Source organism: Colius striatus, chromosome 1 (genome assembly GCF_028858725.1).
Source record: "Colius striatus isolate bColStr4 chromosome 1, bColStr4.1.hap1, whole genome shotgun sequence".
Classification (NCBI taxonomy): Eukaryota; Metazoa; Chordata; class Aves; order Coliiformes; family Coliidae; genus Colius; species Colius striatus.
In genome coordinates this window covers 57,459,018-57,482,108 of record NC_084759.1, presented here as the reverse complement: position 1 = coordinate 57,482,108, position 23,091 = coordinate 57,459,018, and the positions used below count along the sequence as shown (strand labels likewise).

Genomic DNA, 23,091 nt, shown 5'->3' with positions numbered 1-23,091 from the left:
ATTTAACTTTTAATCCTTTCTGCAGATAGTATTTTGGCAAGAAATCCCTACTGGAAGAAATTCGGTAAGCTCCTTCGTTCTACAGGAGCGACTATGACACCATAGTACAACCGGTGCTCAGCCGCAGCACAGCTCTCGACGCGGCCCGTTCACCCATGCCGCCTCCTCGACCCAGTGCTACCCTTGGGGGCAGCGGTACCGCCGGCTCTTTCCGCGGGGGAACGGCGCTGCCGGCGGCCAGGGAGGGACGCGAGGCAGCCGCGGAGTGGCACAGCGAGGGGCACGGCTCCGCTCCCCTCCGCTGCCCCGCGGAGCGAGGGCGCTGGCCGCTAGTGGGAGCTGTGGGCCCGTGGAAGTGCCGCGGGAGCCGCGGACCCAGAGCACGGCGGCAGGCGCGTCCGCGGGGGCCGCGATCATCACCTCCGGCGGCCTCCGAACCCCCCGGGGAGGCATCTCCAGTGCTATCCGCAGCTAGCTCCTCTGGCTACCTTCTTATTTCAATAAAATCAAATAAAAGGGCCAGGTGCCGGCGGGGTACGCGGGGTCTTGAAAGAGAACTGGATCCGAAAATTGCCTGCCCCCACCTGAAAGTGGAAGGGAAAGACAGCGATCGCGGGGGAAAGGCGATGGAGTCCACACCCGACCTCAGCACCCCTAATTGCGCTCCGCAACCTTTTGAAGGGGCTCCGCGCATCCAAGTCCTGTTATTTCGGGATAGCCCTTGGCTAATTTCCACGCAACCAGACAAACTTCGTAAATTCGGGGACATTTCGCGGAGAGGCCCAGTGGGGACTGAGCATAGGAGAGACCCCTGTCTCCCCTCCTTCGCCCGGGCACCTGCATAAAGTTGCTGGAGAACGCCGCGTCAGCGGAGCCCCGGGCCCTCCCCCGAGCAGCGGCGCGGAGGTGGTCGCAGCCGCGGAGCGCTATCAGCAGCGCTTTGCCTGAGTAAAGAAGAGGGTGCGGGGGAGCCCTGCGCCCCCCGGCCCTGCTGCTGCTCCCCACTCTTTAAACAGCACTGTAAGTGGAAACATGCTCAATTTTAGCAAAGACGTGGTTAGGTGTTTGCTTCATTTTATTTCCCCCACCGTGATTCCGCCCCGCGTGAGCCAGTCGCGCCTCCCGCACAACCCCAGCGTGACTAACAGCGAGTGGGCTCTTTCCCTCAGCCCGGCGGCCGCCCGCGGCGCGCCGGGGCCGGGGGGTGTTACCTGCCGTCCCGGCTCGGCTAGGCTCGGCTGGATTCGGCTGGGCTCGGCGCGGCCCCGCCCGCCGCCGCGGCGGTAAGTGACACACGCGGCGCCCAACCAGCGTGGCGGCCCGGCGGCGGCCCTATGAGCGACGGCGGCGGGGCGGCGGGGCCGCGCTTATATGGCTACGGCGGCGCGCTGCCGCCGGCCGCGCTCCTGTGCTGGGGACTCGCGGCGGCAGTAGCAGCGCTAACAGCAGCAGTACCACGGGTCGGAGGCGCCGCGCTGGGAGCGGCGGCGTCTGTCGCTTCTTTTCCTTCCTTCTCCGCGCTGCGCGGCCGCGCAGGTCCCACGCCCGGCTTTCTTCGTCCTCCCATCGCCGCGGCGCGCACTGCGGATTTTGCAACGGGAGAGAGAGGGACGTTTTAACGCGGCGACAACCACCCCCCTCCCCGCCGTTTATTTTGTTTTATTTTGTTAATTACTCTTTTTCATCGCCACCTTCTTTCTCTGCATCTCTCTGGGGGCTTGGCCGGCGACAAGGACATCGGTGACCCCCGGGGAAACCGGAGCCCTGCGGATGCGCCTCCCCAGGACCGGGGGAGCTGACTCTCGGAGTGGATTTATTGACTCGCGGTTGCTTCCGAGCTGCCCAAAACAGCCCGAGCTGGTGCCTGTGCGGATTGCAAACTGCAGGGAGCAGTGAAAGACACACAGAAGGAGTCTCTTGTTGAGGCTGTGCCCCTTACCCCCAACCCCTTTATTTCTCCTACCACCATTTCTTTTTCTTTACCTTTTTGTACTCCTTTTTACACGAGCCTTAGACACTGTGAACGTGTATGGCGCACTGGATCCAAATGGGAGTTGGCAGTTTTGAGTGGCATCCTCCAAGACAGCCGGGAGACCCCCAGTAAGAGGAAAGACTGAAGTGTTTGCTTTTTTTTGTTGTTGTTGTTGTTCTTGTTACTTCGGAGGTAGCTTGGATCTTAACCTCGCAGGAGAATTTCCTACATGCGAGTGGCATACATGACTCAGTAGATCCGCCTGCAGATCTCACCAAGTGCATTCGACCACCCTTAGCGTGTGATTTTTTTTTTTAATTATTTTAATTAATTTTCCCCTATCAATCGCCCGGGCTGTTGGGATACCGGGCACCCACCCTGCTGTTGCTGCCCAGGTGCGAGGAAGCCGCACGGCGGAGTTGGCGAGGCTCCGGGGAGGGACTCGGTTCCGCCTGCGACCATGGCAGCGCGGAGGCGAGACGCCTCCGCCTGGAAGTACTGCTGGGGAGTCGCGATGGTTTTATGCAGAACTGCACTGGCGAGGTCCATCGTATTAGACCCCATTTATTGGAATTCCTCCAACCCCAAGTAAGTTTCCATTCCGCTCCCGCCCGCCGCCTCCCCGGGGGCTGGCGGTGCGTGGTGGGCAGAGGGGGGGGGGGACGGCAGTGCCGCAGCCTGGCCGCGGCCGTCGGGGGCCACGGGGACGGGACGGGGCGGGAGACTCCGGCGTGGGCTGGCGGGTGGCCCGTGTGACGGCGGCGCTGCCCCGCTGCTGCTTGTCGCCCGGCGGGAGGGTCGAGGGAGGAAGGGAGGGAGGTGGGAGCCGCGACGGGACGGTGTGGCGGATCGGGAGCGGGGCGGCGGCACTGGACTGCAACCTGCAGGCGGGGCCTGGGCTCCGCGCCCGCGGAGCCGCCGCCTCCCCGGGGTCGGAGCAGCGGCGGAGCCGGGCCTTACTGGCCTGCCAGGAAAGGGTGATACTCTTCAACTTCTCCGTCTGCAGATGCAAACTCATCCCATTGACTCCAGCGAAGTTACATCTGCTTATAACAGGGCTAAATTTGGTTGTGGAGTTGATGGTGTCAAGGCACATGTCAGTGAGTAATGAACTAAGCATTACCCATCACACAGCCATTTAGTGTCATTCTTCATTAACAAACCCAGGCAAAAAAAGTACATGTGTTCCCAGGACTTCACTATCAAAGCACACTCTTAAAATAGACGCATATCCTTTTTAAAAAACAAAACTTCTTTATTTAAACGTAAAACATTTCTTGCTATTGGGAGGAGGAACTTTTTGGCAAGTGGGCTGTCTTTCTAAAGAGAAATATGAGTCGGTGATGTACAATTTCTACTTTTGGTTTTGTCTCCATTTTCGACGTGCAGAATTACAGTTGGCTTTGTTCACTTGTGAAATCCTTTGAACTTTTGTGATTAAACCCGCTATTTTAAAAGACAAAAATTGCAATAGGAAGAAATAAATTTAGGGGAGTTTACACCAGAATTAAAATAATTTCTTTTAACTCATGCTATTATCTTCAATTATGTATGTTTAAAAGCAAACCATATGAGTAGTGCTAATTGAATTTAACATTTCCCATTAAATCCAGTAAGTGCACATCTTGTTTTCCCGGGGGACTTTTTAGAGGAAATGTTAGGTGGTGATGGGACAAGAAGCATGGAGTGTTTCCTGGATCGGGGATTAATTTTGTGTAGGTGGCGGGATCTCCAGGAGTTGGGTGAAGATTCTAAAGTTTAAATTAAGAGTAGAATCTCGAAGTTTATCAAGTAGCTGGCTTTACAGTCGTTATTACCTACCATTGTTCCCATGGGAAGAAAAAGTGGCTGCAGACTTCTGCCGGTGTTTTTCATTAATTTCATATTTGCAGTATCTTTGTAGGATTTCTTTGCAGAAAAGTTTTGTGATCTTTAACAAAAGTGTTGAGAATGCTGTGGGCTGCTTAGTTCAGTGTCTTTATTCCGAGTATTGCGTGGCAAATTATCGTTTTATAAATCCACCAGGTGGGAAACCAGTGAAAATAAAGTTTAGTTCCAGCCTCTGGCTCTGCACTTTTATGATGCTGGGTAGCTAAAACCCTTCCTTTGGATTAAGAAAGGTACGATATACCATCTGAGAATAAAGCCACCTGGCAGGTTTTAAATAAAGCGGGCGTTACAAGGCTCTTTGAACTCTCCCAAGTCAAAAGGCTGAGAGTCGGGGTTGCATGGCATCAGTGGGCCTGCTGAGCCGGTGGAGAAGGGGTTGGGCTCCGTCGTGGAGGAAGGGGAAGGCTTATTCTTTCCCCAGCCAGCCCTGGGAGGGCTCATGCCTACAGAGGTCACTGTTCCAATGCAGAAGCGGCTTCTCGGGCTCCGGCTCTGCCGGGGCTGGAGCCACTTGCTAAGGCAGCTTTGCTGTGCTTGCTACCGGTGCGGTGAGAACCCGAGCTAGCTGAACTCAGCCCATCTTACACAGCCTGGGGATATGCTTCCTCTATCAAATACAAGTCGTGTTTCTATTTGGTTAATTCTAAACTATTTGATTAAAAAAAAAAAAGAGGTTGAACGTTGTTAATGGTAGATCTAATGATAATATCTAATTGCTTTTTCAACTTAAATGCACGCTTAAAAATAGGTTGTGTTGTTGATGTAATTGAGTTTTCTGGAGTGATTCATTGAGGCTTAATCACCGCAGTGAAGAAGTACACTATTAAAATTAGTCTATTCAGTTGCTGGGGCTAGTGATTTATAGGACACTCGGAGGCCCGTAGTTTGAGGGAGCTTACAAATGCATTACCGATATTGCTGCCGGTGAGACAGCTCCACTTCTCAGAGCAGGATTTCTTACTGATTCTTGTCACAATTGTTCGCCTGAAGGATACCGAATAATTTCTCCTTAGACAAATTTATCCTCGACTCTAGATTCAAGCTGAATGTTAGCTGGAGAAGTAAGCTATTGAATGGGTCTTGGTGTAGCATAATAATAAAGCTTCTTTCTAGGTTTGAACTAACAACTATCTTTGGCGCTGGTTAATTTATTCAGGGAAGCTGTGCATTTAACTCTATTGAAAGCCTCAACGCATAAATCTGTGGAACAGGTAGGCAATTAAATGCTGGGAGAAGTTGTTAGGTTAATATAAAGTATGAAATAATAAATTTTAGGTTAAGGTGAACGTATAAACTGAATTGGTTTTGCACTGAAGTGTAGAGGTAATAATTTCTAGCAGGTGGCTGGGATGAAGAGCAGGGGGATAGCTATTTGAACACAGAGCTCCCTCCTCTGTTGGCCCCTCTCTCCCTTTTTAGAAGTCTGCTTTTATTGACCAAATCATAAGATTTAAGTGATGCACATAAAATGATTATACCTGCGATTTTATTACTTGGGAGGTTTAACATCGTTGTTGCAGATGGTTTTGGTAGATTTTACAGACTTCTCTTCTGAAGAACCTCAGATCTCACGGTCTTGGAAACACAAAGAAAAATTACTTTGCAGACTTAACTCCTAGTGACACTTAAATAGGGGGGATTGTCTGCCTGTGTTGTTCCTGCCAAGACAAACAATGTATATAGATAGCACTGATTACCTCAGTTTCACCTCACAAGGTCTTGGCACCTCCTTTGACATACAGGAGAGCAGGTAGTGTTATGGGGTACCTTTTAGTGAAACGGTAGGTAGAGAAATCTCATTGAAAAAAAAAACCCTACATTGGTTATGTCTGTAAGTGTCGCTATTCCCTGCATGCCATAGGCCGGTGAGGAAAGCAGTTCTCCTTGGTGATATGTGGAAGGAAGGCTGTCCTTACAAGCAGTGCCTTGGACGCCGATTAAGTTAGATTATACAGCTGTTTTTCCCTCCCTCTGGTAACCGGTTGTATATGGGATATTTCACAGCCTGCCTCTGAATGAATGGTAATGTGTCAGAAACAGGATAAAATAAAGTACAATTGATGACCCCGTTAAACGGTCTATTCAGTGGCATATAGGCTAGTCTGCTGCTCATTGTATCTGAAATTCTTATTTTTGTAGGTAAACAAATGCACATTCCCTACCAATTGAATAGCCCCTTGAACTATGCTCTGCAGTTTGCATTTGGGTTAATCTTGTCGGTTTTAATATAGAGAGGAAAAAAAAGGAGAAAGCACCAGGGGTGGAATTGTTAGTGCTTTCACATCCACATTCCTTACATTTTGTCAGGATGATAAACTGTAGGTAATGGACAGCCGTTGTTTCGCAGGACAGGCAAGCCAGCCAGAGCACAAAGAGCTTGCAAAAACGATATCTCACAAAATGTTTGGGAGCCTCTCAGCTAGACAAGAATTTATTTGGGAGGCCTGTGTCTTGGGACTGCACTTTCTAACCTCAGAAATTACAGCTTCAAGCCGAAGAAACAGGAGTGGAAGGTTAAGATTATTTAAACACATGCTCCTAAATTGTACCCAAAACATAGCTGTTGACACTTGGCATGCTAATACAGGGAGTGAGTAGTAGCTTCCATTCCATTTGCTATCTCTGGCATTCATAGCCAACTCTCCTGAAGCACAAGTGCATTAGCAAAATGAATTCAGAACAAACTGAAGGCCCAATTCTCAAGCTGGTTACTTTCCCCAGCCTTTTATACATGGCATATAATTGCTATATTATTTGTACTAATTATCTTGAAGCATGTTATCTATAAGCTGTGCTACGTTATTTCACTTGGTTTAACGAAGTAATTGCCTTTAGAAAGAGGGTGACTAAAAAGTCAAGTTAAAATCACCTAAGTTCTCCCTTTTCCAACACACCAGAGTGCCTCCCTCTACCCCCCACTTTTTTTTCCTTCTTCCTTGTTTTATTGTAAGATCACGTTGCTTTAGGTGTGATACTCAGGATCATCTCAAATTTGACCAAGATTCCTGTGATGAGAAGTCAGCAGAAGACCCCAGGTAACTGCATTGACATGCTGGCAAAGACAGGCCTTTGGAGGAGGTTTCTTTTATTTTTGGGGACCTGGTCTTCATGCTTTGTGCAACCTGCAGTACTTGAAATTGCTTATTGCAAATGAGAAGAAAGTGTTCTTATGAGGAAAAAACAGTGATTAAAATGTTATTCATGTGTGCCTAATGTCTGCCTGCCTTGGCTGCCGACATAAAGAAACCTGTTTTTCTGGTCATTTATCATACATCTACATGGATTTGCTTATGAGCTCATTCTTTGTGAGGCGTTGTGGAAACTTAAACAGGAATGTTAAACTGCTTGGAATATTTTGATTAAAATATGCAGTGCCACAGCATATAGACTTTTAACCAGAACAGAGTGGTCTTGAGCAAGGGGAGTTTTTTTGGGGTTAGGGAGAGAGCATCAAGGGGGAAGAGTTTGGATGTGGGGGGAGTTGCATGAAAATCAGAGGAAAGGGAGGATGGCAAATGGACAGTGTTAGAAGAGCTTGGAAAAACTCCTGTGGCTTCATTGTCTCTTTAAAGCCAGAGAACACAAAGACAAATGCAGTTCAGCCTTTCTCCCATGATGGAAAATGTAAACCGTTGACACAGCTCCCATGTTTAACTTGTTTAATTCTCATTTTAAATTCAGTACTATACCAGCCGTGTGAACTCTGAAGATTTCTTTAGTAATCCATTTTGTAGTTCCGAATCAAAAACAAAGTGAAAAGGTCTGACACAATTTGCTTTTATTTTTAGGCAAATCAACCCTGGTCATAGTTAATAAGGGGATTACAACCCAGACTAGGTCTTTACAGATGTAATGTAAATCAAGGGCAGAGTATAAAGAAACTGATCCCTTTTGATTGAAGTATGGTAAAAAGGCATAGAGAAACTAGCAGCAGTAATCTGATTGTATGGCAATAAAACCACCATTTTCTGTCTTTCAGATAAAAATAATGTGGTAAATCCATGCAGTTCATAAGATGTAAAGGCAGATAAAGGGTGATGCCATGGCAACATATAGATTAGCTTGATGTTAGAAATGACACGTCTCTGAAAGGGGTGTTAGAAACTAAGGGCCTTGCTCCGGGCTGTAAGGTATTATGTGAGAACCGCACAAAACTTGGGGGCCAGGATTAGAAAGTATGAAAGGCCTACTTGTGGCTTGGGATGGTTCAAGGAGTAAAGAAAAGCTGCTCAGTTCTTGCTCATTGGTGGTGTCTAACAAGGTAAAGATAGATTTCATTTACTGCTTTCTGCTGAGATGGGGACCGATTAAAACTTGACATGGTTGCAGTTGTGAGGTGTGGAAGATTTTCCTTTTTAACTCCTACCTTAGCAGCAGTCTTTCTGAAGAATTAGCTGCACTTGGGGTTTGTTGCCTTAATGTATTTGGGCTTCAGGCGTGAGCATGCTGGCAAAGAACAGAGGGCAGAGGGGATAGGTAGGACTTCGGGTTATCTGGAAAGAAAACAGAGACCTTTTGATTTCAGCTATGTTTCAGGCTGTGGTCTCCATCTCAAACGCCATGGGAGCGGCAAAGATAAACACGCTGCATTGTCTGTGCCTTGGCCAGGTGATACTTAAGCATCTCATGTGTTTCCCATCCTGCAAAAATATAAAAGGGAAAAAAACCCCAAAACAAACCATGTACAAACCAGAATCCCTTCGTATTTACCAGTAAAGCTGCAGATAACCAAACGGATCTGGTTGAGTTGTATAGGTGTTATTTATTTCCAAAAGGCAGGCAGAAATCAATGAGATGGATGAGATAAGCATCTGCCAGCCTACCCCCCCCCCCCAACTTAAAATAATTGGGATCAGTTTGCTGTCAGCCCCTTGAGTTCAGCCGGCAAACAAGTTAGCCATTGTTTTGTCATTTATTTTAAGTGATCTGCAGCTGTAAAGGTACTAAAATACCTCTCCTAGTGCAGCTACTTGCTTTTTTTGTTGTTGCCTTTCTCTTAAAGAGCCTTATAAATAGTTAAGACTTGCTTTTAAACCCAACTGGCAACCGTAAACACCCACAATTTAAAGACAGCATTACATTGCAAATCAGGGGTACGATTCAAACGAGAAATATTTACTTTATTGCCTGCTCATTTGTCTGCTAAGGGAGAAAGAAAGCACTCTGCATTTGTTAGGCAGAGTCTAGACATAAGGGGAAAAAACACTGAAGCCTACAATAACAGTTGTGTCTGTCTTTAGTGGGAATGAGCTTGGGATGAGCTCTGCAAAATGGAATTCATGCTGGCTGTTTGGCAGTGGCTGGGACACTTCTTAAGTTTGGGGATTTCCCTCCCACCCCCACCCCCGTTTTTGGTTTTTGTTTGTTTTTGTGGGTTTTTTATTATAAAGATGTTAATTGACATGCTTGAATTTATCATTCTTATCCTACCCCATAGTAAGCTGGAAAGCTTCACAATTCTGACTGAAAAGACAACTCCAGAACCCAAACTGTCAAACTGCTGATGCTAATGTGATTTAACAAATGAAAAATAAACAAGTGCATACAGGGAGCTGAACAGATTGGCAGTATATAGGGGATCTGAAGTGCTCAGATACGTTTCCTCTCTTGTAGCTTAACCTTCACAAATGTATATCAAAAGATCTGATTCATTTGCTGAAATTCTCTAAAGCATAGGGGCACCCTCATCTAATTTACAGGCCAGTCACATCCAAGTACCTTGCATTCTGCATTTGACAATGATTGCTAATGGGCCATTCAACTAAAGTATTTGCTTGTTAACAGGGAACAGAGCATGATAAATGTCCAGCAAGCTTGCAGCCTCCTTCAGCTTTTCAAATGCAGACTGGTGCATATTTATGGCAGGCAAATGACAAAGACAGAAGCTGAATTACTCTGGCCTTATGCTTTCTGTTCGAACAAGGGTTAAAGTAATTAAAGAAATAATGCAAAAAACTATGTCCTTTGTTTGCACACCATTATCCAACATTTAGCTTTCGAACCTGGCTGTCATGTCACATATCAGAAATGTTCCAGATAAGACTAGGTAAGTTTGGCAGGGCATCGAAGGGAACCGGTGATTCTTCATGGAGCCCATCCTGGGCAGTGCACAGCAGGTCTGTCTCCCTCTTGCCATACAGAACCCTGTGAAGGTTCTCCTGTAGTTTTCACTGATATGCATTAACTCGAAAATGCACTCCAAACGCAGAGGTTTTGCAGTTTGCACTTCTGATCCCTAATTGGAGATGGGAGGGAAGAAAATCCCAAATCCCAAACACTAAACAGTGGAGAGACTTGTGAGAAAACAAGCATGCAGCAGTCAGCATGTTTCTGAAAGCCAAGTATGAAAACAAAATGGCAGAACAAAAAACAGTTTTGCTGTCACTGTTCCACCCACATGGACAGATAGGTTTTCAAAACTGGAACTATAAAAGCATGCATGCAGAAATTCCCTAAACTTGAAGTGTCTTCGGTGTAATTTTGAATTACGTGTTATCTTTGGGGGCTTGTAAAATCACATTTGATCTTTGACTGATTTTCAGAAGTCTACAAGTAGACTTAAATGCAGAATTATGATAGATAAATTTAAAATTCATATTTGAAAATGTCATTTAACATTTTATATTTCTAGTTGCAAGTAGATAAACATGTTCAAGACTTATAACTCCTGTTCAACTCCATGAAAATACCTCCAGTATTTTTCAGTATTACATTAGCCTGCAGGGACTTTACATTATAATTGAGATTTTTTCATTATAGACAACATTTTCATTTTCTCACAATGAACAAAATCTTATCATATTACTCAAGGAAGTAGAACATCGAGAATATTTTTTTTCCTCTATTCTGTTAGCAGTGATGCAGAGAACTTTTCTTTGATGTGATTATATACATTGTCAAAGACAGCAAATAAGGGCAGGACCTCTATCTTTTTTGGCAATCCTGGCTAGCCAACACCCAGTGTTTATTGCAGTATCAGCATGATAATTATAATGCAGCTGATTTAAACTTTGATCTAATAGTCTGTGCTTTCTTCTGGTTTTAAACATAGGTTCCAAGCCAGAAAAGATAAAGCCTAGTAGAGGATTATGTTGCTAGGTGAATGTTTCTTGATGTATGGCATATGCAGAAGATGGTTTTTCTACCTATAGTGTTCTTTTGAAATGTTTTGTGGTTAATGGCTAAAATAGGATTTACAAATCTTTATTTAGGAGGCTTCAGAGCTGTATACACTTTAAAGCATAATCAAGTTTTACAAGTCTCAACAGAAAATGAGAAATTATATGGCTTGTCATACACAGGAGGATAGGCTAGATGGTAGAATGATAACATTAGGCTTAAAAATCTGTGATGCTGTGAATTGCTTCTCACTGTTTTGTTAGCTTCTGTTTGAACAGTGCATGTACTTAAGTATCCAAGCCAAAGAACAACGGTGGGAAAGGTGAACAATGCACTATAAAAACAAGAGTATGTTAAACCTAATAAGAGGGATTTAAAATTTATTATTATTCATATTATTAGTTAAAGCAGAGTCTCAATTGAATGCTATTTTATTTTGGATTGGGAGTTCTGCCAGACTCCAGCCTGTCAGAGCTAAGAAGACTCAAATCAAGTCCAGGCCTATTTCTGCAGCAAACAGGAATCCTGGCTGCTTGCCTTGTGGATTCATTCAGGAAGACCCATCTGGCTTTTGATGTTCTGCAAGTTTGAAGCAGTTTGTTTAAGGAACCTATGCAGTGGGCACTGGTGAAAGCACACATAACTGTGCTTCTGACTTGCTGAGTGGCACATCGTTTCGCATTTTCGTTTTTGCTGGTGCTTGCCATCTGCTTACCTACTGCCTGAGCAGCAGTTGGTTTCTATACCTGACTAGGTAAAAGTGTAAATTTGGAGTTGGGAACACCTTGACTCCTTTTGAGGATTTGCAGTCCCATAGCATCAGCTGTCCTCACTTCAGTTGCTTTCTTCATGTTTAATTAATTTCAGTTTAGTTTAGAAACAGTCTAGCTTAATCACTGCATAACACTTGACCTTTAGGGGTTATGGAGGTTTTATTTTTCCAAAGTATTTCCAAGCTATATAGATTAGCTAAACAGGGAAGGTCACGTTGCCAAGCAAGATTGCTACTAGTCTGTGTGATAAATATTTGAAAAAGGTAATACTTTTATGGTGGTAATAGTTATTAATTCTGTCAGTTTTCAGACACTTTTTGAAGCAAAACTAAAGCCGAATCTTAAAAAAATTATTGCTTATTATAGGCTTTTCCATTTTGCGGATTGGTGTGTGACAACAAGGCAAGCTTGAAGGCACTATGCTCCTAGGGCCTGACTCGGGAAGCTGTCGTCATTCAGAAAAGCTCATGTTGAGCATGTGCTGAATACTGAATATTTTTGCTCAAGCAGGACGAATTTAAGCATGAGCTGTGTTGAACTAAAGCCAGGGTGAAAAGATTTTTTGGAGGTTGAACAAATACAGATCTCTGAAGCATCATAACTTTTTTTTTTTTTTTTTAAATATCAAGGAATTATATCACAAGCTCTAGGCTCATCTGCATTTGGAAAGAATCTTAATTTTCATATAACGTACCAGTAGTCAGTGTAGCTATACCAGTGGCCAGTCCCTTGTACTGTCTGGTACAGCTCAAGCCTGTCCGTCAGCTTTGGTCCCGGAGGTCTGGCAGCACTGGTAGCTCTGCTTGAACTGAGTTTTCTGTGCTTTTGCTTGCAGTTCAGTGTAATGCCAGCAACACATTTCCACTGTCGACTAACCACCAAGAGCCACTCAGCTATTTCCAGGAGCCCAGGTTATCTCCCTGAAAGAGAACTCAGATTGCAAAGGATGCATAGGGCTGAGCCTCCATCTAGTAGAGGCAGTGGGTTAAAAGTGACTGCCTGGAGCTCCTGCTGTCCCTGTGTGTCTGCCGAATCTCTCTGATGGACTCTTAAATCCTGGACAGGGATCTCTAATTACTGTTGAATGCACCTCTGGACCTTGCAAGATTTTCTAAACTCCAGTATCAGTGTAGCTTAATTTGAGAAGCTCAGACCTGCAGCAGACCAAAAGCTGGTTCTTGCTATTACTGTCCTGGAAGTGGTAGCAACCACATGGTTTTATTTTGCTTCTGTCAGCCAATCAAACTTTGGAAATGCTGGTATTTAATGTAAGAACATAGGATCTCCACACTTGGGAGTGACTGAATCTTGGATTTAATGAGGTACAAGTGCAAACTGACTGTAGATCTCCCATTTGGGTTTTCACTCAGGGTCATGTTTTTCTCACCTAAAAACTGTCTTTATCATATAAAGAGAAAAAGCATGTGGTATAGGAGTGATGGAGAGTTGCTGGAAATATTTGCATAACAGTGATTTGCCATAATAGGTTTGGTTTGTCGTACAGTGCTGTTAGTGATTTGGTGTAACTTTTCCTGAAAGTTGTGAGTTAACAACTTGTTCTGCTTCCAGTGTTTACTGATGCAGGCAAATGATATGCAATAATACATTTTCTACCAACTGCAGAGCAACTGAATTTTTTTCTTTGCATTTGAGGTACAATAACTGATTATTAATGTCTCATCAAGTAACAAGACAGTCCCTGCCCTCTTTTATAGACTTTGCTTGGAGCACATCTTGAAACAAGACTGTACAGGTGTGAACAAATTGTAGTTAAGGAAGACTGCAAGCTTTGGTGGGTATCCTCATATTGTGGCAGACATAAGACATTTGTTTTTTGTAATAGGAATGGTGGAGAAGAGCACAGAATAGCACGGCAATAGAGCAGTCTGGTTTTATTGTTTCTTTCCTGTGATGTACAGTGCCATTTTTTGAAAAGCAGCTCTTTGGCAATTGCCAGCTGCTCTCTGTTAGCTATCTGAAAGCAAAGACTTCAGTGACTTGTGTACAGAACACATATGGTTCGATTTGACTTAACGTTCCATGCGATCTACTGTTCTGCATCTTTTCAGTAAAGCCCGATCTTTCTTGGGTTTGGCACACCCTGCCTCTGTGAGCACAAGTCAAGTAGAGCTGTGTGGTTTTGTTACACTGTATTCATGGCACAGATTTTTTTTTTTTTCAAAAATACAAACCATATAAATATCTGATTATCTTTGCTGTGAGAGCAAAGAACTACTTTAATAGTCCCAGTAGCATATTTTGAACAACAATTCTTTAATTAAAACAACATTGGTCTCTTCCTGTATTTCATAGCTAGCAAATGAGAGAAAACACCAGTGTTAATATCAAAGGGAGTCAGTTTTCATTACAGTAATGGTTCAGTTGTGTAATGCTGTAGGCAGTGAAATTTAATATTATTGTGACTTGTATTGTAATTGTAGGATGACAGAGGAAAATGGATTAAGTTTAAATATAAGTGTACATAGCAGCACATGGATTTTGTCAAATGGACGCTTAGGGTTGGGGCAGGATGTGTGCCCCTCTGGCTCTGTCACAATGAATTAGTATTTTGTAAATAACTGGCCACTAGACTATAGATTTATTACCTTTTGTAGATATGTGTGGACAGACAGAGACATACGTGGATTCTGTATGGACTCTAATTGCAGTGCAGAGTTGCAGAACGGGTTTATGCCTGTAGGCTTGCAGGGTATTTGAATGTCTAGGCTTCTTGTCTTCACCTTTCATGAAAATATTCTTGCCTGCCAGTTTGTGAAGATTTCTTCTAAAGGATACACCCATCCTTTCAGTTAAGGGATTGCTAACACATGAATGGCCTCAGACTGGAAAGCCTTTTGTCACTCTTTTTTTTCCCCCGATGAATAAAACCAAATTCAAGTTGCATATGATCTTTGCTTTAGAAGATTGTGCTGTAGAGGCAACTCTGGCTAATGAGCAATATCCCCTTCTTTCCTAGTTAACCATATACTTGCAGATTAAAATGGAATATGGTAATTTAAACCATCCATTACAGATCTCTTCCATGGAAGATTAGGGACAATGAAAGCTAGATGTTTCATTCATTTTCTTGTCATTTTGCCCCATATCTTCACAGTGTTTTTCAGATGTGTGTTCATATTGGAACTTGTTCTAATGTTAAAGTGCAAAAGGGGGCAGTAAAGTGCTATCCAAAAAGTGTTTATTTTTTTAAAGGTATTTTTTGTGGCAGAAGTTGCATTTCTGAATGGGCTTATAACCTCCTGAATTTAAAATAATGATCACAAGAATATCTTCTGTTTGAAAGGCTTATGAATGTCGCCAAAGCATATCATTAAGTATTGTGGGAACACTGTTTGTTGTGTGTATTTCCATGTTCTGTCCTTTAACCCAGTCCAAAAACATGTAATATATTTGGAAGGAATTGAAAGCAGGAAGCTTTCTTCAGATATATTTAGGACATAGCTATATGAAGCACTTCTGAAAGAATTCCAACTTTGCTAATCATGTCTGGTTCTCATGTTGTGCTTTACCAGCACCGTGTTTCTGGAACAACGAAATGAAAAGAATGCTGAAGCTAGGGGTTTCTGCTTGAAGTACTAAAGTGTGTAGTGGTGGCATGGGTCAAGAGTTGGGCTCTCATCCAGACCCACATGCATCATTTGTCAAGAGGTAACTAGAAAGAGCAACTAATTACAATGCACCTACTGAGTGTTTTCTCTTTCAGAAATTCCTCAGAATATGTCATTTATACAGATTGGCTGCTACTCCTCACGGCAGCCACTTGCAGTTTTTAAACTCCGTGTAGAAAGCATGTTTCTGCTGAAATGCAATAAAAAGGAGAATGTGCCTGTGTGTATTTTCATGCTTGTGCCTGAGAGAACGAGCAATGATTTGTGGAGTGATTCTCTGTTTGCTGAAGCTGAGTAACTCCAGCACTGTTGTGAGGGTTCATATTTCTGTAAATGCTGATGAAATGTTAATATAATACACTTTAAAATAGAACATTGGTCATATCCATCCTTTTTTTTTTTCCTTTCTTTTTTTTTTCTTTTTTCCTTTCTTAGTTAGAAGACTGTCCTGAGGCACATTAGCAGTTCTTTTGTGGTAACCGGAATTGATTAGTAAATGGATCAGAATTCTCTAGTGCTTTAAGTACTTTTAGCAGAGCAGTAATTGCTTTCTGCACAATAATACAAAAAGTTAATTGCTATTAATAGTGCTTTATGTAGAGGTCATGGATGAAAACCAAATACAAAATCTATAATTAAAAAAAAAATCCTTTATCAATTTCAGTAAAATATCAAATCGTGTATCTTTTCAGCATTTCAGGCCTGTGTGGTAAATGATCTAAGCTGGGCTGCACATTCTTGTGCAAAAAGCCCAGATCTTATTTTACATTGTAGAGGAAAAAACCAAACAGATAGGTGTTTGGCCTCCAAGGGTTTTTTTAAGGCAGAGGAAAATGTGCTTCCCTTTTAGGGGAGGAAAACCATATATCCATTTTCACACTCTGGATTTAGGTTGGAGATGGAGTAAAGCACAGGTTGGTCTGAACGTTTTATTTATGCATGTGGGTTTTTTGCTTTGTTCTGTAAGTGAGATACAGAAGTGAGAGAAGGTCAGCTTTCCAGCAAAAGTAAACCATCTCATGCAGGCAGAGATAGTGTTCAGCTGAAACAGATACACTGTCTTAGAGCAAACCCCTTCTGGTAGCCGTGTGCTGGGGACTGAGTAAGGCAGAGCACTGCCTCTGCTTTGCAGGGTGGTCAGGGAGAAGGGGTTTCCAGAGTCTATGGTCACCCCAAGCTTCTGCAGTCCCCTGGACAGGAATTGCAGAGTCAGCTACCTCTCTGCTGGAGCCCAGAATTGGGGTACCCCAGAAGGAGAGTCTGCAGCACTTCCTTTGGCTTACTTTTTCCACGGCATGAGATCACATCCATAACTTCATAATCACAGCTTTTAAGGAACCAGATTTTCTCTTAGAGTTTCTCCAAGAAGATGTGTTTGGTGCTGGGTTGCAGGTGTACGTGAAGGGTGAAAGGGGTTTGGTTCTTGTCAAATACCTTGTCTTAGCTGCATGTTCTGCACTCTCTCAAATACAAGGCACCTTTAGAGTTGTGACTGTCACAAATGGAATGGAATGAAGAAGTGACTGTATCTCTGCAACAGCAAAAGTCACACGAGTTATTTAGTGAAGGAAACTCATGATACATGTCAGAAAATGCCCTGACTGGCACGTCTGAAGAGGGATGGTGCCTGTGTGCATCTCTCTACAGTGGAAGGAAGCTCTGTGCCTGTGGGACTGCAATGTAGGGATACAATTTGACAGTCAAATCCTCCGGGTCCATGCAAAACCAATGTTTTATTTGGGGATAAGTGTATGCATTCCTGGCCCATCCTTATTTTATGTCTATTAAAAATCCTCTTTTGTATTTTAAATGCTCTCCTCTAGTATTTTGCAAAAGGTAGGACAATGAATTGGTAAATGAAACAGATAAAATTTTAGAGTGCTCCTCCTTCCCTGTCTACTTAAAATTTTGAGAAAACATAAGAATGCTGTAGAATCATTCTTGTGTGGGTAATTAAGATTTCAGTTGTAAATGTATTGCATTGTCTTGCCCCGCTGAAGTCAGTGGAAATTTTGCAACCGATTTCAATACAAATAGGTGCAGGAAAAGGCATTGTCTGAAAGCCATGCCCATTTTCATGGCTGCTTGAGACACAGGAAATGGTGGCACCACTACTATTTTGTGTCCAGGGGTGGTGATTAAAACAAAGTAAACCCTTGAACATTCTCTTTTTCAGGGCACTGCAAGCATTTCCCCAGATAGTCTGAAACAAGATGAGCTCCTTTGGAGGTGTCATGGTAACTCCAGCTGGTAACTAAGCATCACACAGCTGCTTTCCCCATCTCACTGGGATGGGGAGGAGAATCAGGGAAATGAGAGGAAAACCCATAAGATGAGATAAGAACAGTTTAATAACTAATCAGAAATAAAATATAATAACAACATTTTTTTAAAGTGTTATAACAATAATAATTAATATAACAAAAAGAGAGAGAACTAAAACTCAAGCTAATCAAGTGATGCACAATGCAGTTGCTCACCACCTGGTAACTGATGTACGGACTGTTCCTAAGCAGCCATCCGCCCCTCCCAGCCAGCTTCTCCCAGTTTATATACTGGCCGTGATGTTTTATGGTATGAAATATCCCTTCAACTAGTTCTGGTCATCTGTCCTGACCATGCTCCTTTCCAGCTTCTTGTGCACCTGTTTGCTGTCAGGGCTTGGGAAACTGGAAAAAATCCTTGATTTAAGATAAGTGCTACGTAGCAACAACTAAAACATCAGTGTGTTATCTACATTGTTCTCACACTAAACCCAAGACACAGCCCTGTACCAGCGACCAGGGAGAAAATTGACTCTATCCCGGCTGAAACCAGGACAGGAGGTACGGGAGGTGGATGGCAAAGGAGGTTGGCTACAGTTTCAGGGGATTGTTTCAAAGCATTTAATGGGCTTACTGCAGGTTTTATTGAAGGAGAGCCCAAACCCTGAGAAGAGTTCCCTTCCAATGAAGTGAGAAATACAAGAGCTACAGCTTTAGAAACTTGTGTTATGGTATTTATAATTTGCCTTTGTATAATGTGGTACTTACCATTAAAGATCTTAAGGGATGAGTATGAATATTTTTGCTTATTTATTTGCTTGAATTCCTTTTAGTTTCCAGCTTGCAAGTTCTACTGATGCAAGAAACCATTGTTTATATGGATGGTTTCATTAACTGTGGAAAAATGTTACATGTAAATAAAAGTCAGCAGATTAAACTCCTTAAATTTTATTTAAATTCAAAAACATCTCTATTTAGCATGTTCTGTAAAACTTGTTATAGTATTAATTTAATAATACTGCACTGGCAAAGACAAATAACTTCCAAAACTCACTCAAAAGAATTTTAATAATATGAAATGCTATACTTCTTTGTTTTCAAAGTTTCATTTGCTAGTCTGTATATAAAGCCAGTCTGTCATCTTACTGTGTCACACTGTAGTAATTCTTGCAGAGTCTTCACGTAAGAGTAGTGCCTTTCTTTTTAAGCAAATTCTGTACCCATTTTGAGACAGAGACTGCACATTAATATTTTTTTTATGAAGCTTGTTTTTCTGTCTGTTCCACAGCAGTTACTGATCCACTTCTCCTTGAATTCATGTTCACTTAATCCATTTAAACTGGTGTGAGATCAGTCTTGTAAAATCACTGCTTCTGCAAAATAACATTTGAGGTTTAGAGCTGAGTATATCCCTTATATCCACATAACATATCTTTGTATATGATGTTGAATATGACAGAAATGAATATGAAGGTTCTATATGGAGCAAGAGACTCTTACAGAGAACTCTGGTCTATGTTTTTGGATCTTATTCAGTTCAAAGTCTTTGGGAATTGGTAAGCTAGTTTTCATCTCATTCAGAAGCCTGTGATTAACTAACTGCTACTTCACTGAAATCACTGGAACCTTTTACTGGAACTTTCATTTGCTTTGCATCAACCTTAAGTGTTTCTCCCGTGAACAAAATGATATTCAAAAAATGAATGTTCATCTACTTAAAAGTCAGATGATGAATACATACACTATTTAATAACCATTCTTTTTAAACAGTAGAGACTTGTATGTGGTATGCTGTTCTGTATTCTGTTTCGGTTTGCAATCGCAAAAGTAACGGACTAACATACTGTGTTATTAGTATTCATGACATTTCCTTAATAAAACTTTTCAGTGAATAACTTTATAGTCAGGGTAGTAGTTAAACTTCATAAAGTTAAATAGGTAGGATTCCCCAACAGAAGGTTTCAGGCCGCATTTGAAGAAGTGTCTTGATTGTTCACATTTTTTGGGTTATTTTTGTTACATTAATTTAAGGCTAACTGCCTACACCAATTAGTTCAGGTAAGGTATTAAAACACAGAAATTTGGCACTGTTTCCCCAGTTAACTAGACAAGACTTGCAACAAGTACTAACACGCCTTTAAAAATTGCATTTATTTTATAAATACTAAGGTATAGTTAAAGCTAAGTGTGTATATATATATATGTTTATATTGTGTGTGCATATATGGTTTTGCAAGTTGGGAAAAGCACAAGAACAATTTGTTAGATCAGTCAATATTGATTAACAAAATATCTTTAGGAATTTATGTCTCTAAAGAATTTTATCTGTTGATAATTTTACAGCTTCAGAAATGTTGGTTTAGTAGGGAGTAGTGAAATATTTTTAGTGAAGAATACTGATATTTTTTTTTGAGAATTTGCTATTATGAGATTAGGCAGGTTTGAGTGGTTATCATTAAGGAAAACTCCTTTAATTTAATGTGGTTGAATGCACTAAGTTTCTCTAAACAAGAAGGAAATTCTTAAATCAGTTTGAATCTGTGCATAAAAGAAGCTTTATTTTTAAAAAAAACTTAAAAATCAAATTTAACTTCTCTAGGATTTTGATCATCCAGAGACTGCTGGGCCTCAGTTAAACTAAGTGTGGTACAGAAAACTATTTTAACGTTTGTGGGAGCGGGGAACAGACCACTCTCTTCCTGTTTGCTGTTCATGTATCATGTGACTTTTGGATCTAATTATAATACTTAATTTTTAAAACGTTTGGGGACTCTGCATGTTTCTGTTAATTGACAAACTTCATGATTAGCTGGACATGTGGGAAGGATTAATGTCCATGGACTTTGCACAGATGTCAAATCTCATCCACAGTACACTAATTTTTGTCTGACAGAAAAAAATGCCCTCTGCATCCAAGACAGAAAGCACATTAATTTTGTGGTACAGCTTTTACTGTACTTAATATACTTTTCTGTGCTTTTTCCCAGAATAACAACAATAATAATAATCCTTTCTCAGTAGGATTATTAATTGTGAGCAAGATACTTTGATTGTTTTAGTCTCACCATATCTGACTGCTAATAGAAATAAGACATTCACTAAACTTTTCTCCTGAGTTTCTGTAAGGGTACAGGGACCTATATTGTTACATAGGTTTCCTGGTAAAGAACATTTAGAGCCAAAGAGCAGAGAGCTAGGAAGTTAGCTGTTTATAGAAAGCAGTGGTTCACTGTCACTATCCCAACTGTTCAAAGAGCTTGCCGCTGTCCCAAACAACCATTAAAGTAACACAGCCTCCTCTGTGTCAATCACAAGACTCTGAAAACCTTTTGCTCCATCTTTATTATATTTTCATTTGGGGGAAAAAATAAGGTTTTTTTAACCACTTGAAGGCACATTATATTCAGACTTTTAAAGACAGTTCATTCTAGATGCAGTTTATAGATGCTGTCCTGTGTTGATGGCTACACCAGAATGCTACATCAGCACAGGCAGAAATCAAGATTCGGGATAAATCCCGAAGCTTTTGTTAAGCTCTACCAAGGCTGAATGTACATTGTGCTTTTTTTTTTTTTTTAAGTAGAAGTTTTTCAGAAATAGGATCATAAAACAGTAACCTTAATCTTCCTGGCTTACAATAAATAGCTTCAGAAAAATGCTTAGTACTGAGCAAACGATTTATTTAAAGTCTTTATGAAAATACAGTAGCAAAAGTATTACACAAATGCAGCAATAATAATCAGGCCTCCTACCAACTGGCTACTGTAAGTCTCGTGGCCGAACTGAAATGCATGAGGTGAAACCTTTTTATTCTCTCCATCCATATTTGTGCTTTATTGTTGTAAGAAAATTAGGAAAATAAATTGGAAAAAATATCTTTCTCACAAAGGTCACGATCAAAACTGCAAGCTGTGGAAAAAATTTCAATACAATCAAGTCCTCAGATTAATGTTTTCTTTTTCAGCTTTCTTTCCTAAACCCGTCAGATCCTTCAAGTTCAGAAACTCAAATGGAAGGAGATTGGCCGAGTTTAGTTCTCAAACTGTACAGACTTCAGAGCCATAACGAGAATATTCCCCTATCATAAAGTCTAGCAAATGTCTCAGTTTAAAGCTCTTGTAAAATGTACTTTAGTTGTTTGTTGGGAGTGGTTCTGTCCTCTGCCTTTTATGGGGCAATTCCTGGCTATTTAACCAAGGCACACAAGTGTATTTTCTCTCCGGTACCAGTTTCTGAGGATTGCCTGGCACACTGTCTCTGAACTCATCTTGCTTCCGCTCAGAGTTTGCATGGAGAACGTATGCTGCTGCTGCTTTGTACACAAATATACACATATTCTCAAAATCTAAAAGCAGAATCAGTGTTTTTGTTTTTCAGGACTGTTTTTAGGTCATACTATTGGTAATGACCGACAGGTGCACATTTCTAACCATATGAATTTCATTTTTATTACAAATGGAAATCTAAATTGTTTAATTTAAAAACAAAAGTTTAGTTCCTCTGAAATCTCATATGTTTCATATTACACATTCCCGTTACATGAAGAAGAATTACTGGCAAGAAGAAATATTTGCAGCACTGGGATCACAATGACTAGCCTTTGTCCTGGCATGCAAATGGGGGACTACGAGTAAATTTTCCTCTTTCTGGTACAACACTGCTGCACAGGAGCAGAGTAAAATACGTCTATGGTCAGATAAGGTGATAAAGTCAGTTGGAGGTGATGGAAGTTGGCCAAGAAACTGTCCCTTTGCCTTTGCCTGGTCAGAGTTGATATCCAAAGAGAGCATCAGTCGGGATCTGTGCTTGTCCCTTGGGAACAGATGCTGGCTGAGATCTTCCCCCTCCCATTTTCTCAGTGCCCTTGCAGAGCTGGCCTCCCTCAGCCATTCTCCACCAGGCTGGTGACTCTGAGGAGGGTGCATTTCCACTTTCCCATTTGTTTAGCCATTTTGGTGTTTGGGAGGTGTTAGTGAATGCGTTCCTTTGGCATGTCTGAAATCTGGAGGAGGAGACAGAGCTTCAGCCTCTCTCCAGTGCATCTTGGCTTGAAGAGCTGTGGCCAAGCCTACTTTCTGTAGTCTGGAAATTATACTGCTCAACAGAAAAGAGCACAGCGATTTATACATCAACAGTGGCTTTTCTTGCCATAACACTTCATTGTTCTTTTTCCCTAAATCTGTAATTACATGTCTTTGTCGTGCTATATGCTGCTTCACAACAAATGTAATTCTTACACAGGCTTTGTGAGTGAAAATAATCCCAGTCAATTAGCACAGATCATAAAACTTACATTGTGTGGGAGCAAGCTGTAAATTATGTATTCAAAATTTGGGGTGTTGCATCACCCATTTCTCTTTAATTTATTAGTAAGTTCTTCCCCAGCACTACTACAGGCTGGTGGTCTCCTTTAGCCAAGCCAGAGGCTGGAGGTCACTGACGCC

At 42.1% G+C, this 23,091-nt stretch overlaps 1 protein-coding gene across 1 annotated transcript in view; it reads left to right on the top strand.

The window, feature by feature from the left end:
- The first annotated feature begins 1,411 nt into the window (after positions 1-1,411).
- EFNB2 (ephrin B2) overlaps positions 1,412-23,091 on the top strand; it is a 46,267-nt gene continuing 24,587 nt past the window's right edge. The window contains exon 1 of the mRNA XM_061996439.1: positions 1,412-2,560. Coding sequence (XP_061852423.1) covers positions 2,433-2,560 — 128 coding nt within the window. The 5' untranslated portion in view covers positions 1,412-2,432. The remainder of the gene's footprint in view (positions 2,561-23,091) is intronic.